Below are 17,644 nucleotides of genomic sequence, written 5' to 3' on the forward strand. Positions count from 1 at the left end.
AAGGTTTTAAACTATAGGATTTTCTCTTCTTCGAGCCACTTGCTTTTATTTGATTAGACAAAAACTTCCTTTTCTTTGAGTCACTTGAATTGGAAAATATATCCAAATATTTTCTTTTTTTTTTATTCTCCTCAACATTTCAATGTTTTCATCGCATGTAATGTGTGTAAAATAAGGTTTTTTGTGAGTTGGGTTTAAAATCTTTTTCTGATCAGTAATATTTGTCTTAGTAATGGAAAATTTGAATCTCCTTTTTGAAAATTAATGTATTGTCTGAATAAATCTCCTTTTTTATATTTGTGTTCATTTACGATGTTACGGAGATTTTAGAGCCCACGATAAGTAAATGTATCTACAATAAGTCCTCTTTTCACAACCATCTCTTCCCATATTCTGTAAAAATAATTCAGAATTAATTGCGAGGTAAAGAGATTGATAATCCATCAGAGAGTTGTTTGCAAAAAGTCTCAGACCATTTTTGTTTTATTATCTTATTATAGTGCGTGTCCAGCGGTTGCAAACAATGACTGCTGCGTGGAGGTAAACATATGACTTCAATGTTATTAAGGATACAGAATTCAACAGCTTCCAAAAAATGTGACTTTTTTGTCCATCTTAATAGAGAGAGCATTTTTTCATATCAATTTTATGTTGGTAATTGTGGAAAGGTTTTGAATAATCGATAAAAACATCTTGTTCAATATAACATAATTTACTACATTTTGAAAAGGTTCCTGTTGGAAACTTGGAAACATTCGGAAGGAGTTTTTCCTTAAAAATCAAAAATGGCGGGAGACTGTTCCCTAACGCATTAATAATTGCCATTAAGGTTGTTAAAGTTTCTCTCTCAGCTACGGTTGGTTTTTGAACTTATTGTGTGTCTTTTTTCATTAAAACCTTATAAGCAGATTGTACCGACGACAAGCCAGTTTCATCACAATTATAAATAAGTACCGGTTAATTTTTAACATCAATGACAAGACTAACCTTTTCGCTATCTTAAAAAAACTTCTCAAATCGTTCTTTATTAAAAGCTTCCGCACGTACTTTAGACAATCCTTTTGGAACGCGAAGAGTCAAATGAAGATGCCTACGCTTAAAGACCAGAAACTAGTCATATGATGCTAAGTGACATTTATGCCATGTATTGGGCAAATTCTTTTGAAGTAATCAATAACAATGTTATTTTTTGACATAAAAATAAGCATTATACCTCAAACACATTGTTTTCAATAGAAAACCACGATCTGCCATGTGAAAAAGTCTGTTTACCAGTGCTTGTTCCTGTTGCTTTATAAACACTGTTTTTCCTCCCACAGAGCTTGATTATCGACGTCCATTTATCTTATTTTTCAGCGTTGATCTTGGTACTCCATATGTTTTTGTTGGCATTAATATTTCATCGCCATCTTTATCAGCTTGAATAGCCAATTGGAGGTTGGTATCACCATAAGATTTTTTTTTTTCCGGAGATCCACACCATCTGAAACATAGGTAATATAAAGCGAGTTTTAGATTTTGGCACTTGTAAAAATGCAACAAGACAGTTATTACCAATTGACATAATAATTATCTTTTTAAATATCGATACTTGCATTTTGTAATGATGTATTTTAAAAATGCTAACCAATATAGTGGCTATAAGCAATCTGCGACGGTGAGCATTTATTGATAAGAAATGCGAATATAAGAAATATATTCAAATGGAACAAATGACATTTTCGAATACAAAATTTTAGGAGTATTTTAGAAAACTTTTTATAAAGTAACTTAAAAAGTACTTTAGTTTTAAATTATTATCTAAAAACTATTGGTTTATTATATCTTCAAAATACTTCTAATAAATTTATCATATTATAATCCCCAATATATGTCTAATGATTTTATATAACAATAGTTGCTTATATAATAATAAATATTAAAGTTAAATATTATTTAGAAAGCAAAAATATTGCACATAATATTTTTTTTTTTAACTGAGGGACTATTTAATCATTCTGTGGTGAAATCACTCCACAATATTTTACTTGAACAAAAACCTATTTAAAATATATACCATGAACGCCAGTTCAACAGTTTTAACAAGTTTATAAAATTTGTTAAATTGATTGAAACTACACTTAAGTGTAATTTCAATTAATTTAACAAATTTAATCATAATGCCACATGGAACGAGTATGACACGATAATTTCAATTAACAAACCTTAAACAGTAAATCACATTTAAAATTTGTTTCTGGGGCAAGTGCTCTACCACTGCGCCAAGGCTGCTTAAATTTACAACAACCAATCAAAAAAGGCGGCAACAATGATCAACCAGTAGTTATAAGGTTATGATTTTAAAATAATGAATATTTTACATCATCCTAATATGGTGTTATACCAAAATAGCATCTTTTTCTTGAAATATTAAAAGTGGCGAAATCGCCCCGGTCTACCCTACTCAAAATATTTTTGTTATTAAAAACGAGTTAAAGAACTGTTTTCTATAATTGAAACACATTATTTTCAAATATTATTATTCAAACATTGATAACCATATAATACTATGTTATTCATTACACTGTCAGTACTCTTACACAAGTTTTGATATTAAAGTATTTATTTTTATATTGTTTCTATTTATAGATGCAACGATACAAAACTTTTGATACAATATATTATTGATATTTGAACTTAATAACTGTGTTTTTTTTAAAATAGATAAGTTAAATTGAATCAAAAACATTATTTAAAAATTAAATTGAATCAAAAACATTATTTAAACATTAAATTGAATTAAAAACATCAATACAAGGTTGGTACTCAAAATAAGTACACAAGAGAGTACAATAGTTTAACAATTAAAAAAAAAAAAAAAAAAAACGAATGAAAAAGGTTTTTTAACTGGCATCTTAAAATGCATAAAAGAAAACAGTTATAAAAATGTACTGATTTAACCAATGACCTCTCTGCCCAAATTATATATTCTGTTATCCAAAAAAAAAACGTTCTACATGTATACCTGTAGCTAGTATTCCAAGAGGTTGTTTTGGAACTCTACTAAAAAATGAAAAAGTGATCTTTTTTTTACCCACAAAATCAATGAATATTTATTTATTATTAGTCTTTCTAATTTAAAGTTTGAGAGTTTTATCTTTAATTAAATTTTACTACTTGGTTTAACAATATTAAATTTCTTGTCGCTTGTTTTAAAAAACCTTGTTTAGTTTTGAAGCTAAACAATATCGCATGAAAAAGGTTTTACCACTTTTAACAGCAGCAGTTGTTGTTTTTTAATAGCAACAGCACTGTTGCTGTTAAAGCTGGTAAATAAGAACAATTTTTTGAACAAATTTTTTAACAACTGAACAAATTTTTTTTGTTTGCAACCTTAGAGAACACAACTTACAATTTAAACAATAACAACTGTTGCTGTTAAAGCTAGCAAATAAGAACAACGTTGTTCTTATTTACCAGCTTTAACAGCAACAGTTGTTATTGTTTAAATTGTAAGTTGTGTACTCTAAGGTTGCAAACAAACAAAAGAATTGTTTCAAAGTATCTCTATCGGTCAACACATAAATCTATATAATAATCATACACTGCTAGAAAGGTAAAGCTTAAGGAAATAATTTCAGTCATTTTTCAGTCATTTTTTCAAACAAAGATTAAAAACGGTATGCAAATGAGACAATATATAGCCACAATGACCAAACAATTTTCTTCCATTTTAAGTTTTTTTGTAAAAGTAAGCACAAGAAAATCATTTATTTTTTTAGTTTTTTTACTTTTTTCAAAATCTCATCGATCCCTTAGATAAAATAAACTTTTCAAAGGCAAATTTGGAGCAAAAGATTTAGGTTTAAGAACAGAAACAAACCGCGTTCAAACTGTAAATACAACTAACTGCATGCTACTTAATTAGTTGTCTAACTTTAGAATCTTTAGATAAAATCCATTGGTTCTTAAAGAATATGCTACTATAATGGCAAATCCTCTGATAAAAAAACTTTTAAAAGCTCATTTAATAGACTTTGTCCCTATGTCTTTGCTTCTCCAGCCTGTAGCAGTTATTGAGAGTTTGCCATAAAACGTACTGAACATATCCAGCAACGAGCAATACCTCATCGTCAAAAACAAATATGTTATGAACAGCTAAAAGAACTCTTTTTCACTGTGTTCACCATTTTAAAATTGAAAATAAATTTGATAAAGTCAATATCTAGCATACTATTAAATACGTTTACGAAAAAAAACTAATAATCGTAAAATACGTCACAACCTTTAGACCAATAGCAAACTCTAGGAACAATCTTTCCAATAATGTAGCTTTCTAAACTTCGGAAAACCATTTCACAAGAAACTATGATAATTTTTAAAATAAGACAAAATATTACATAAATTGTTCAGTTTAATTGTTTGCTTACACTTCGAATTACATGCTCTGCTCCAAGATTTACCTTTTTATTTTACTTTTTGTTTGAAAAACATTGGATCTGTGTTTGATAAACTATACTTTTAGATTTGCGGAATTAAAAACATACTTGCATCTGCTTCTCAATGAAACTTTCCATCATAATTAAAATATCAACTCTATGTTTTAAAAAAAAACCTCCAATTTTTTAGTGCCGGACTTACTACAGGGTTTTTGGGCCAAAACTCAGAGCCCTGCATATAATAAGGGGGTCAATTTAAGGCCTTTGTTCATAAATGATTAATGTTAAGCTAAAAAAAGGATTTTATTTTCTTAACTTTATACTCTAGCTGCTCCACACTGATTGGTTGATAGAACTGGTAACCAGGAGCTGATTGGTTGATAGCTCGTATTAGCGTTAGTAGCTCGACACTAATCAACTTAATTAATTGGAATCTGTCATTCACAAATTGTGAAGAGTCGGTCTAACCATGTGCTAAAGGAAATAGTTTCTCTGATAAAACATTCAAATAGAGCAGCCGTAGCGTAGTGGTTACGTAGTGGTTAGCGTAGTGGTAGTGAGTACGTAGCGTAGCGTAGTGGTTAGTGCGCTTGCCTTAGACGCTGGAGATCCGTGGTTCCAGCCCACCCCTGGCAAGTTTTATAACATTGGTAAGGAAGGAAGCGTGAGCTTCCTTTCAAATGCTTTTCTGCAGTGCTCTGTGATAAGACCGCAAAGACTTCTTGAGGCACCTATGATAAAATAATAATTAAAAGATATATATTTTTTAGTTACTCACAAATCCACTATAGGTTAGCTTTTTGCTACATGGAAAGGAGATCACCACCATTGAGAGATTTGTAAAATTTACGGCAAATTAGGGGCATACGAAGAAAGTCATGTTTAAGAACCGTTTTAAAAAAAAATCTCGCGCAAATGTGAGCTGCAAAGCTCCGGGGCTTTTTGCTGCATCTAAATAACTAGAGTATATACAATAATCTGACATCTTAGAAAAAGCAAGTAAAACAAAAAGATATTTTAAAAAACAAAAATTTAATTGAATAACATAAGTTTAATATTTGTTAAGACATTTTTTTTTTGCTGCGTACGGAGATGGCTCTTCTTCTTACTTTTTTTTACTTTCACAAGTTTTAATAAAAAAAATTTTTAATAAAAAAGTAACTTAAAAAAAAATATTTAAGCATTTACAAAATTACATTTACGTAAACATAATTAATTTTCATTAAAAGACTTTTACTTTGTAATGTAAGTTTTTTTCCCTACAAAAGTAAGTTGTGTTAAAGTAGATTATATCAAAAAGTAATTTACTCTTACATGTAAAAGTAAGTTGCGGGAAAAAGTTTTCTTTTACATTTGAAAGATATTTACTTTTTAAAGTTACAATACATAGTATAATAGTTCTTCAAATTTTAATTTACATATAGGGTAATTTAATCGAACCTCGCCGACATCCGCACTAAAATTGCTGCTGATAAGCTGTTTATAGACACAAACCGCTACATTATGCCTCATCAAATTGCTAAGCCTTTCAGCTAAAATACTATGCAGAATTTTTTTGCTTTTATAAGAGTGTTTGACATTACCATTAAAAACTGTACAGGGTGTCAAGCACTAAACCTCACCCATTTGAACTCATTCTCGCCCAGTGGGCGACATTATATAAAGGTGTACGAGATTAAATCTCGTTACCCTATTTGCAGACTCTATACGCTCTACTTGGTGTATTTGGAGTATACAAATACCATACACCAGGGAGTTTTCCCTTGCTCAGAGCTGAAATCAAACTTAAGTTCATTGTGTTAATTTTAATTACTTTGAAGCTACTTTATTCAAGAACTCCAAAATATGACGTAATATATGATAGCAAAATATGACATATTATGAGGTAGGCCGGTGGCCATATAGCAAAAATGTGACTAAAAATGAGTTTTCGTTGGACACTTATAATAACTAAGTTTTTTGTTTCGATATTGTTAGAGCATGGTACCAAAATACGAAAAACAGGAACTTGCCCCATTTTTGCCCTGCAGTTTTTGAGAAATTAGGGCTTGGGTCTTTTACCCCAAAAGGGCAATGGAAAAAAAAATTATGGTCAAATTTTGTGAAAGTGATATTTTACTTGTAGTAAATTAAACACTGAATACTTTTTTTGTAACAACATTGACCTTAAAATGCATTGTTCTCAAGGATAGACCCGACGTTAGTTGTGGTTGGGGGAGGGGGGTAAGGGGTAACAACTAATAAATTTTTGTTCATTCAGTTGGAAAATGTGGACCTTTTAGCTCATTTAGTTTGCAAGTTTAAACTTTTTTGTCGGATCAGCTTGCGAATTTGGAATAGTAACCTTTTTAGACTTACGGCTCCCCACCCTATTTACTTGATATCTATTCTCGCCGGCCATGTCTCACGATAATAAGTTTTGTTTTCGTCGATGCAATTGAACTACCTCGTACTCATATATTGTGTAACAAAAAGTAGAGCACCTAAAGTTTAAAAAAAGAAAAATTCTAGAAATGTCAACTATTTTTTGATTCATCAAGATCGCTTTCTGACTCTATTTCATCATCGTCAAACGAGGTGTTTTTACACGCTTCACCGCATGCGCATAGATCAGTGCATGTGATTCCGTTTTGTTTACAAGAACATCGATTTGTGACGCAACCACAAGAACAGTGAACAAATTCAAGAAGTGCATTGGGTGCAGGTGGAATTGTTGTCCAAACCAAGTTTACCTGGTCTCCATTTAAAGACCAACCATAGCCATCGGGCGAAGGAACATTTAATATACCTTTCAATGCATTTTTTTGGATGTAAGCATCATAATTATCACGTTTAATATGTAAAAAAAGCGAATCATAATTTGGAGGAGCATCTCTTCTGTAGATTTGCCCATTTTGAACAAGTAATATCGTGTTTTATTGACAACATCTTCTTTGCTTGCACCATAAAGGTGACAAACAAATTTTGTGTATGCCATTAACAACGTCATCTGATACATCTAGTGACATTCCGATACCTCGGAATGCTGTACAATATTCTTTTTTCGTTCCTGCGGTCTTTAGGGCAGATAATTTACCTTTTCCTTGAAAAGCAGACACTGCATCACAACCTAAGTAATAAGTAGAAACACTTCAAACATTTACGTTTTCAGATACAAAATTAGTTTAGATAAACAGCACAATTTAATACATTATTTTTGATAAAGTAGCAAAATAGTGCATAAAATAAATTCTTTGCAAGAAACATAATGATTTCACTTATGAAATTTAATTTGAATTTACCTGTAAAGGAATGGAACCCAATCATTGGATCACACCAATCGTAACCAATCTCTTTTGCGATTTTATTTACATTAAGGATACGTTGTTTGTTTCCACATCCTGTTTCAAAATGAAGAGTTGCAGAGATGGTAAAATGCACTTACGAACTATAGTAAAATGCACTTACGAACACATCTGTATTGGGGCTTGCAAGTATAACATGAGCATATGAAACCGAAGCGTTCTTACAATGTAACAATAACCGAGTATCAGCTTCTTCTTGGTCGCTACGAAGTTCGGACAACTCCGTACAAATCGAATTTCTGAAGCAGTATGTGCTATCACCATGTGTAATAAATATCTCTATTTCATTTATTGCATAATCTTTCCATTCTTCCAAAAGAAACTTAACCAGTTCCTCTTTATTGCTGTCAACACTCATAAACTTCTTCCATTGTTTCGGTACTTTTTGATCAGGCCCAAATATAGTAACATTCTGGACACCAGATTCAGCTCGTCTTTGTCACTCGGCGTGTTTGATACTAATATTTCGATACCTGCCGGTAACAAAGTCAACTCTATTTGACTTATAGTTGACGAGAATATCAATCAACTGAGTTTCTCAAAATTTTTGGGTATAGGTTTAAATATTTGCAATATAGCCATACCGTCCAAAATTAATGCGTTGTTTTTAGGAATATCCACTGATAACTTATCGATACATTTATCTTCGAGTATATTTATAAGCTTCGACTTGATTTTATGATACCAACTGAGGCGGGAATACTAATTTCAATAATAATTACTCTAATTTCAACAAACAAACCACTTTCAATATACCATTGGAATTCAGAAATTCCATGTAATTCCATTAATAACAAGCAGAAATCTTCTACTTCACGTCGGTTGTCAACATCCAAGAAGTTCAAGAATGATTCAAATCTACTTAAAGCCTCAAACATGATTTTATGCACCATTATGCTTCTGTAATAGTGTTTACCTGTGAGAATACCTTTAATTGCTCCCTCTGCCACTAGACCAGATTCAATGACAATATCTTTAAATTGAGACTGATATATTAATGCCCAAAGTTTACAGTTAATAATACAGTTTACAGTTAATAATACAGTTTACAGTTAATAAACCAATAAATGATAGCTTGCAAATATTAAAAAAAAATTAAAGTTTATGATTTTATCAAAAGCTTTAACACAAAAAATCAAAACTTGTCAAAATATTTTTTATCTCTAAATAAAAATAGCTATCTTCTAAAATTTTCATCCTTATGTTTAAAACTAATTAAATACCTTAAAACCGAATCCATCAAATCTTTTAACAATAGCAGTCATAAATGGCATTATAGTATGAAATTCGCCAAGTCTTACTACAAATCTATTCGAAAGCTCAGGTTCCTTCCACCGAACCATTTGAATTTTTGAATACACAGCCTCATCACAGACAATTACTCCATACTTCAAATTTAGTTTGTTTATAATATCAACACCTCTACGTAATATTGTGTATATCGTTGCAATATCAGTAACAGGAGCATCAACAACTGGTAAATATCCAATGTACGAGACATGAGAGGCAGCTTTGTTTTGACCAATATTGAAAGCAGTCCAACTTGGAAAGGAATTTTCTTGAATTTGACTTTTGCATAATAGATAAGCCCTATCTTGATCCTTGACTTTCTCTATTGATATAGATAAAATGACAAGATCAATGTTTATTTTTTCGATTAGCTTTTTAAGCTTGGGTGATTCTTTTTTCCCAATCTGATAACGTAATATGCTAGAAAGTTGTTCTTGAATAGATCGAGGTTGTTTTGAAACTGTTATCTAATAAAAAAAAGTGAAATGGTATGAAGTGGGTTACGAAAAGAATGAAGTTTTATAGAAAATAGCTAAATCCAATCAAGAAACATAAATGAATGAATGAAACATAAATGAATGAACACCTACTAAAAAAAAAGAATTGTTAGCTATAAAACTATGCAGTTTTAACAAACAACATAAATGTTTCAAAAAAGATCATTAAGGTTCTAATTTTGATTTAGTATAATTGATATGCAGCGCTCCATGTGAGGGGGGAAGGGAAAGATGTCATACAGCCACCTTTTTAAAAACTATAATCCATTCTTTTCTATATTTTTCCTAACATAGCAAAGATTAGACAAGAAAAATTGTATTTATAAATTAGTGAAAACTGTCCCTTTAGTTTTTCTCCTTACATTGCGCACTGTTTATACCTCTCTTTTTTCTTGGGTTGGTCTAATATTTAAAGGTTAAACAATGATTCCATTAGCCATATGAGTAGTTCCTTTCCCAGATCTTGTTTCCTTACCGAAATCGATGTTGTCCCAAACCAAAATTGACAGTGATATGTCTTTAGTTTCTGATTAAAAATTTGATTTAGAAGATCAGAAATTTATTGTATAAACCCGATAACGCCTTGTTTTGATCACTTTATAATTAAAATTATTTTTCATCATAGATATTGTTTAATCTTACCTTGTGGTAAAACTACATCTTTCTTTAGATTGATAGATGCTAATGTTGTTTCATACCTCATTGTTGCCGAATATGATATACAATGACCAAAACCACTCAATATTTTTATCAACTCTTTTGATTCAGTTATCTGCCTTGTTGCCATTGTGACAATGCTACAGATTTAGGTGTTTGTTTGTGCCCATTTGAACATATATAAATGCAATCTTGAATTAAAGATAAAACTTTTTTTTTAATGGTTTCCTCTATACATATGTAGGATTCAATTTTTGGTTCATCATCAATACCTAACAGCCAAACAAAAAAATTAAATAACCAGGTGGTACAATGTTCTCTATATTTTTAAATGAGAATTCAGAAGATAATGGAGGCCATGTTGAAAAGAAATCAGGAGTTGTATTTATTATATTTCGAAAATGCAATGCTGTTCTATACGGGACACTTTATAATTACTGGTATCAATATTTTCTTCACAATAAACGATTGAAACAAACAGACTAAACAACTTTTACATAAACATGATTTTCTTCTTTTTAATTAATTTTTCTATTATTATTTCATTTGAAAATATATGAAAAGATTTATTGTAATATTGAACTTTAGGCAGACCTTTGTGTTGATTTGCTAAACACTTTGTATAACTTATGTAACACGTTTGATGATATCTAACTTCAAGAGCAACACAGTTCTTTCCGTTAATATGTATTAGAATATTTTCATCGAATTTATAGTTGGCTGCTTCTCTTAACCTCCCACAATCGAATATTTCTGATCTTGAGAGCGATTCAAGCGTTTGTTGTAGAGATACCTGAAACCAGCATTGAAAATTATTATTTCTAAACAGTTATTACCCTCTCAACAGTTATCATCAAAAAGTTACTCTAATGCAATTAAAAAAAAAAAAATTAGTTACATTGTAAAAATATAATTTTCCTGTTAAACTGTTTGCAATACAAACAAAAAATTATTTTTTTAATTTTAGTAATACTTATTTTCGCACCATTGACGTCAACCAAATCAAACAAATTAAAAAATAAAATAAAGACAGATTTTTGAGAAAAACTATGGTATAAAGTATGCATTAGCTATAGATTATTAAATAAAATTAGTTAATAACGTACAATTTTACCTTGTTATTATTCCATTTTTGTTTCTTTTGACATATTATGCATATATCTGGCCACAAATAATTACTCTCACCCAATTGTCTACACCGAAATTTTTTTCTTTTTGGCTGAGTCAGTGCTTTGTCAGTGCTTGCATTTACAGATGTCGATTGTTGCATTTCATCATCTATATTAGTTTTCCTACATTCTTTTAGCTCAGTTTGTTGGTGTTCATCCCAGTCAATTTTTTCTGTCTGCTTATTATTTTCTGCTCTTTCAAGTATGAAAACATTACAAATACGTTCGTAACATTTTGAATGGTAAAAATACCCCATGGCAAAGCTTTCCATTTCAATAATATCTGCAATTGAGTTGAATTCCTCTTCTGTTTTACTAAATTTTAATAAACTTCTGTTTTACTGCATACTGCATTAAAAAATGCAGTACTAAAGCTATAAAAAAAATATTTAGCACACAAAAAAGGTGGTGCAAGCTTCGAAATAAAAATGGAGATGCGGCAAGATTTTTTTGTAGAACTAGGTACTTTGATAAAAAATTCAATATAATGATACAATTACAAAACTTATGCTGTTACATAGAGCTTAATGAGAGCTATCCACTGACGCCTAATTTGCCTGTCTATGTTAACTATGACGGAAGTTATGATTTTTTTTCCGCGTGTAAAAGTGGTAATTTCTGCTATAGAAAATTAAGAAAAACTGTGACCAATATTTTGCGTTACTGGCACTAAAAACTGCACAAGTAAAAAACCGACTGAGATAATGTAATAAAATTTAAAACAGTGATTCACCATTATTAGATCTTTAATTTATGGATCAAATAGCTTATTTTCATCTTATCAGATATAAAAAACAAAGTGGAGTGGGGGTGAATTTTGACGAGGATGCAATTTAAAAATTAATAGTTCACAAACTAAGTGCAAAGAAGACTTATTTTTCTAAGGTATATGACTCATTACATTAACTTTATGTTTAAGGTACAAATTACTAGTCTGCTGAAAGGAGGCTCATATAAATATTAATTATCAATATAATATTGAAAATCTTTTAAAATGGAGTAAAATTGACAACAACATAAAGTTAAACACAATTAATCATAAAAAATGATACGTTCAAAAGAACAAAAAAATTAAAATGCATAACTAAAATAAAATACTATTGTAAACATTTGTCTAATATTTAAATACCGGTAACTAAATGTAGAACCTGAATCAATAGAAAACTAAATCACCAAGAGCAACGTCAGCCAAGAGGCTATCTACTGGTATTTTAAAGTCTTCTGCATCATCTTCTTCTTCATCATTTCCAATATGCAATTATAAAACTAACAACTTTTCCAGTAACAGGTGGTAACTTCATAACTATTCTTCCCTTATAAGCTACTTCATTCCCCTCCTCATTCCATAAATGTTCAACTCTAGCTTCTTCAATTTTAACTGGATCCTCATTTAACATTTCTAATACTTTGACTCTTTGGTATTCTGAGAGTGAAGAGAAAATGGAATTATGTACAATATCTAAACTATTTTCTAAAATAAGTTTTTTTATATCTCTAGCTAATCTATTTCTCTGTTCCATTTCTCTTTTCTGACCTTTTTCTTTTAACCGTAACTTTGCTAACTCTTCTCCTCTCAACCTTCTCTCTTTACTATGTTTTCTTGAAACTGCCCCCCTAGATATACAAAATTTAACTATTTTCTCTTGCTCTTTTTTTGTATTATTACACAGCCAGTCCAGAGATTTGTTCACCTTCACCTTTGTCTTGCCAGAAGTTAATTTTTTAGATCATAAATTAATACATGCATTAAATGTTTAAGTTACATTGTAAGAATAAAAAAAATTGCATACCAATTCAAAATGGTTTCTTTGTTTTTCCTCTGCATAAAAAAGGGCCATCCAAGGTCCAGTTAAGAATTTGCCCCAGATTCCAAGGGCTTGTAGATGGATCATTATCTCCTCATTCTTGAAATCTCTTAGTAGAGATGTCCTCAGTAAAGTCGTGTTGTTGCAGTACTTCTCCAGATAGTTGACTAGTATTTGTCTGTGCCTAAAAACAGTATAAAACAAATTATGCATTTGCTATTGGAAAATCAAATGCATGGACTAGATAGTTGAATACCAATTGTCAGTACCTGTATACAATGCCAGCTAAACAAAACAGTATGTGCAATCGGTTGCCAACATACCTTGGAAAAGTACTGCAAGATAATCCACTTTGCTTGAGAAAGGATTTAAAACCATGCGGATCTCCTTTGGCCTTGTATCTGAAATACAATAATGCAGATTTAAAATATAGCAAGCAATTAAACTCTGATTTTATAAAAAAAGTAACAATATGCAGTTTGTTTACATTATTTGGATCAAATACATAATTCAAACATTGACCTTAACTTTGAAATGCTGTACAAAAGATTTGCAGCTCTGCAATCTGACCCATAAGTGGTACTGGGTATTGTATCATTCAGCTTTTGAAGTGGTTTCCTGGTCTCACTGGCTATTCCATCAAGTGGATGCAGATGACAGTTTAACTCTAACAGCTCTTTTTCAAGTATGCTGTTTAGCTTCACAACTGCTGCATGGCTAACCGAGGCCCTGACTGTCAACGTTGACATTATTTTGCCCATTAGTTTTTTCCTTACATCAGCAATCTCTAATTTATAATATGCTGCATATGTGGCTAAATCCTCAATGGTATCAGTAATGTGTTTTACATAGCCCTCTGCCTTGCCTCCTGGTAATTCAGTGATGCTGGCTGTAAGGATTTGTTGCTTAGTAGCAAAATGAATTTGATTTATGTGAATGCCCTTAATTGTTGTTGCATCAAATGCTAATGTCACAACATCAGCATTTATTATTGTTTCTGCCACTTGTAGCAGAGCAATTACTCCCATTTCTCTGGACATCTGCGCAATCGTTGACAGATTGGGGAGATATTGAGGCTTCAAATTCACGTTACCAAGACTTGCACATGACATGATCACTTTAGGTATGGCATCTACAGGCATGTTGCTTTCAAGACAATGGTAAACAACCAGACGCAATGAGGCATTGAAACTTTTCTTTTTTTTTGTAAAAATTGAACCCTTTTCAATTTGATTGATGTCGCAGTTTAGCTGGTCTATGGTAATATCACTTTCTTTCAATGCTAAGTCTTGAACTCTAAGTTTTTTTTCTAAATCTAAAATATTAAATTCTAATGTCAGGATCTTCTTCTTACAACTTTTATTTTCTTTAACCAAACTTTTGCATTTGAGGTTCAACTTTTTCAAGGATTTTGTTAAAGATATAACATCAGCTTCATATTTTTGGGCCTTCAACTGATATTTTGAGATCCGGCGTGAGGTTCTTTTCATTAGTTGGTTTACTCTCTTAACTTAAAAAGTCTTACTGATTGTTGTTTTCTCTTTTTTTACTGTTTTGATCACTGTCCTAAGCTTTTTGTTTTGAGTAAGTAAGGCTTTATTATAAAGTTTCCTTTTTTCACAGGAATGACATTCTCTGTTAATCCTTGTCTTTAATAGAGACACAGAAGGAGGTGTCTTTGGCTGAACAGGGATGATGCCCTGGCTAGCGGAAACTTGAAGTCTTCACTTAAAAAAACAACTATCCTATCCCAGCTATAATGTATGTATCTTTTAAAAAACTGGATTTTTTCGTTAACTCTCAGAATTGATAGTGTTAATGATGAAACTTTACATTCACTTTTACTAAATTGCTGAATTAAATATTTAGCTGTTTCTGTAGCATTTCTGTTCTGTTTTAAAAAAACATTGTACACAAAACCATTTGAAAGTATTTTATACTTGTGGGAACCAAGAAGATCTTCAAAGTCTTTTGCCTTTTTAATTATTTTCTCCATGTCACAAAAACAAGTTATTGTAAAAAACTGAAATAAAAAAAAAGGGATTTATATATTTAATAATTAACAGGGCAACGTAATAAAAACAAAGAAAAACTACTAAGTATTAATTTTTAAATAAATCTTATTTATCGTAGATTAGCAACTAATCTACGATAAATAAGACATAGCTATTTCAATTATATTATTATTGATTTATTAATTATTATGCCATTTAAGCTAAGCACAATTTACTACACTTTATAATCATTATAACTAAGTAAAAAAAATGTCAAATTTTATGAAATTAGAATTCAACCATATTTAAAAAAAATAACAATAGTAGTTTAAGAAACTTGTGTTGAAACTTGTATTTATTCTAAATTGGATTGTGCAACACCACAAATGCCGATTATCGGTATTAATAACCGGTTACTTGTGGGTAAGTTCGTTGGGAAGCATTTATTTTTAAAATTGGGTAATTTATTTACATAAAAAACACACAAAAGTAAATTAGATACATACATCCTTATGCAAATTTAATAAAAAAATGACTATCTAGCACAAAAAGCAAAAATTTCGAAAATAAAAACTTTCCTTGTTTTGAAAATCAAATTTTTCACTAACAACACACTGGATGAAGGATTTCCAAGTTATTTATAATAAGATTAAGTATTCAATGTTGAAATACAAACAAGCCTATTTTAAAATCTAGAGAATTTAAAGAGCAGTCTGGTTTTAAAAAAACACACTATCCAGAGATGACTAAAAATCGGGTTTATCTAAGTATATGAAAAACCAAGTGCGATTTCCGACTAAAGTTACGGCCGATATTAAAGTACCTAGTAGAACCATTAACGCTAAAACTTTTAGCGTTAATGGTTCTACAAGAAAATCTTGCCGCATCTCCATTTTTATTTCGAAGCTTGCACCACCTTTTTTGTGTGCTAAATATTTTTTTTATAGCTTTAGTACTGCATTTTTTAATGCATTTATTCGGTATAACATCAAAATGAATTAAACAAATATTGTCGCTTAACGATGTAGCTGCCATTTTGTTTGTTTATATTTTTAACCAAACGTGAAAGAGATATTTTACGGAAAGATTTATTATAAAGTTTTAAATAACATTTGGTCGCTTTAGTTGTTCCGTAAATTACTAATTATCAACGATAGACTAATCGTTAGAAAACGATAAAGCACGATAAAGGAAAGTAGAATGATAGATTGTGAAAAAACTGCAGAGTAAAAAAGGGGCAAGTTTACATTTTTAAAATGTTAATACTAAGAAACGCTTGATTCAATATAGAAATTTCAGTTATTAGATGTGTCCAACGGGATGAAGCGATAATTAATGTTGGCCACCGGCCTAAGGTAGAAAAATAGAACTTTGAACAAATAATACAGTATTGTATTCAGCAAATAGTTTCAAATAAATCATAATCTATAAAAAATGTAAATTAAAAAGTAATATTTAGTAATATATTTAATGATATATTATATTAAGATAATACATACAAAAACTATAGAAATAAATAGCGACTGGTATAAACTTTCAAAAATTTAGTACACATTAGTCAGAATCGTTCTCACAAGTAATGCAAACAAAAAAATTTGGTGGAACCTCTTCCAAACCCTGACATAAATTGTGGTTGCATTTAGAGCATTCCTGGCATACAATCCAGTTTCTTTCACTTTTATCTTCACAAAAAATTACTTTGTATGACCCACAAGCAGTTCTATCTTTTGCAACACTTTTTTTAGTAAATTTTCCATTTCTTCTTTTGATGACAAATTACTTCAATTTTTTCTTATTTTCAAGTTTTTTATCTGGTTTTTTTACATTTGGTTCAATAATGCTTGAAGCTTCTTCTACATGTGAAACATAAGCATTATCTAATTTCGCCATAAAAACTATGGTACCAACCAATGAATACTTGCGTTTGATTAAAGTTAGTGTCAATCCAAAAAGACATTGTTTTTTTATTATTGATCTCAGATAATTTTTGTTTATCTTTAGTATCATCGCATCATCAAGCAAAGATTCCTAACTTGTCGGGAAAGTTCCAGACAACATTTTAGGAAAACATGGTGTTATCTATTTCTCTATTAGGAATAGATGTACGTCTTTCATTTGTAGTTCAGCTATCATTGCTGGAGATATTGATGCAGCTTTGAAAACCGGGCCGGCGCCAGTAGGTTTCAAGTGGGGAGGCGGTGCCATACGCGTTAACTTATAATTTTTTGTTTTCCTCCTAAAAAAAAAGTTGTTTACCGTTTGCAAAGTCATTTTAATGAATTTGCAAACAAATCTTGAAATTGAAAAAAAACGAATCTTTTTTTTAAGTTCCAAAATAACATTCCACTGTAGTACTTATTCCGATAATAAAGACGTTGTCCCCTATAATATAGACGTGCTCATGAACTTCGAAAACCTGTTTAATGGCTGAGTTTGGAAAACCTTGTGATCCTTGAACACATCTTGCCCG

At 30.5% G+C, this 17,644-nt stretch overlaps 1 protein-coding gene across 1 annotated transcript; it reads right to left on the bottom strand.

Moving 5' to 3' along the window:
* Positions 1–13,089: 13,089 nt before the first annotated feature.
* Positions 13,090–15,294, bottom strand: LOC136084401 (uncharacterized). The gene is made up of 3 exons (XM_065804405.1): positions 13,703–15,294; positions 13,450–13,581; positions 13,090–13,364 (listed from the first exon to the last, which is right to left on the bottom strand). Exons 1-3 carry the CDS (start codon positions 14,668–14,670, stop codon positions 13,130–13,132), a joined length of 1,335 nt encoding a protein of 444 aa, XP_065660477.1. The 5' UTR covers positions 14,671–15,294; the 3' UTR covers positions 13,090–13,129.
* Positions 15,295–17,644: the final 2,350 nt, after the last annotated feature.

The sequence above is a fragment of the Hydra vulgaris genome, chromosome 08 (assembly GCF_038396675.1).
Source record: "Hydra vulgaris chromosome 08, alternate assembly HydraT2T_AEP".
Taxonomy (NCBI): domain Eukaryota; kingdom Metazoa; phylum Cnidaria; class Hydrozoa; order Anthoathecata; family Hydridae; genus Hydra; species Hydra vulgaris.

What these genes read in the sequence shown, in the direction of transcription:
- LOC136084401 (XM_065804405.1), bottom strand. Translation starts at nt 14,670, where the DNA reads ATGAAAAGAACCTCACGCCGGATCTCAAAATATCAGTTGAAGGCCCAA. An exon ending in TACAGCATTTCAAAGTTAAG is followed by an intron (nt 13,582 to 13,702) that starts GTCAATGTTTGA and finishes ATTGTATTTCAG; the next exon opens with ATACAAGGCCAAAGGAGATC. An exon ending in TTAGCTGGCATTGTATACAG is followed by an intron (nt 13,365 to 13,449) that starts GTACTGACAATT and finishes TACTGTTTTTAG; the next exon opens with GCACAGACAAATACTAGTCA.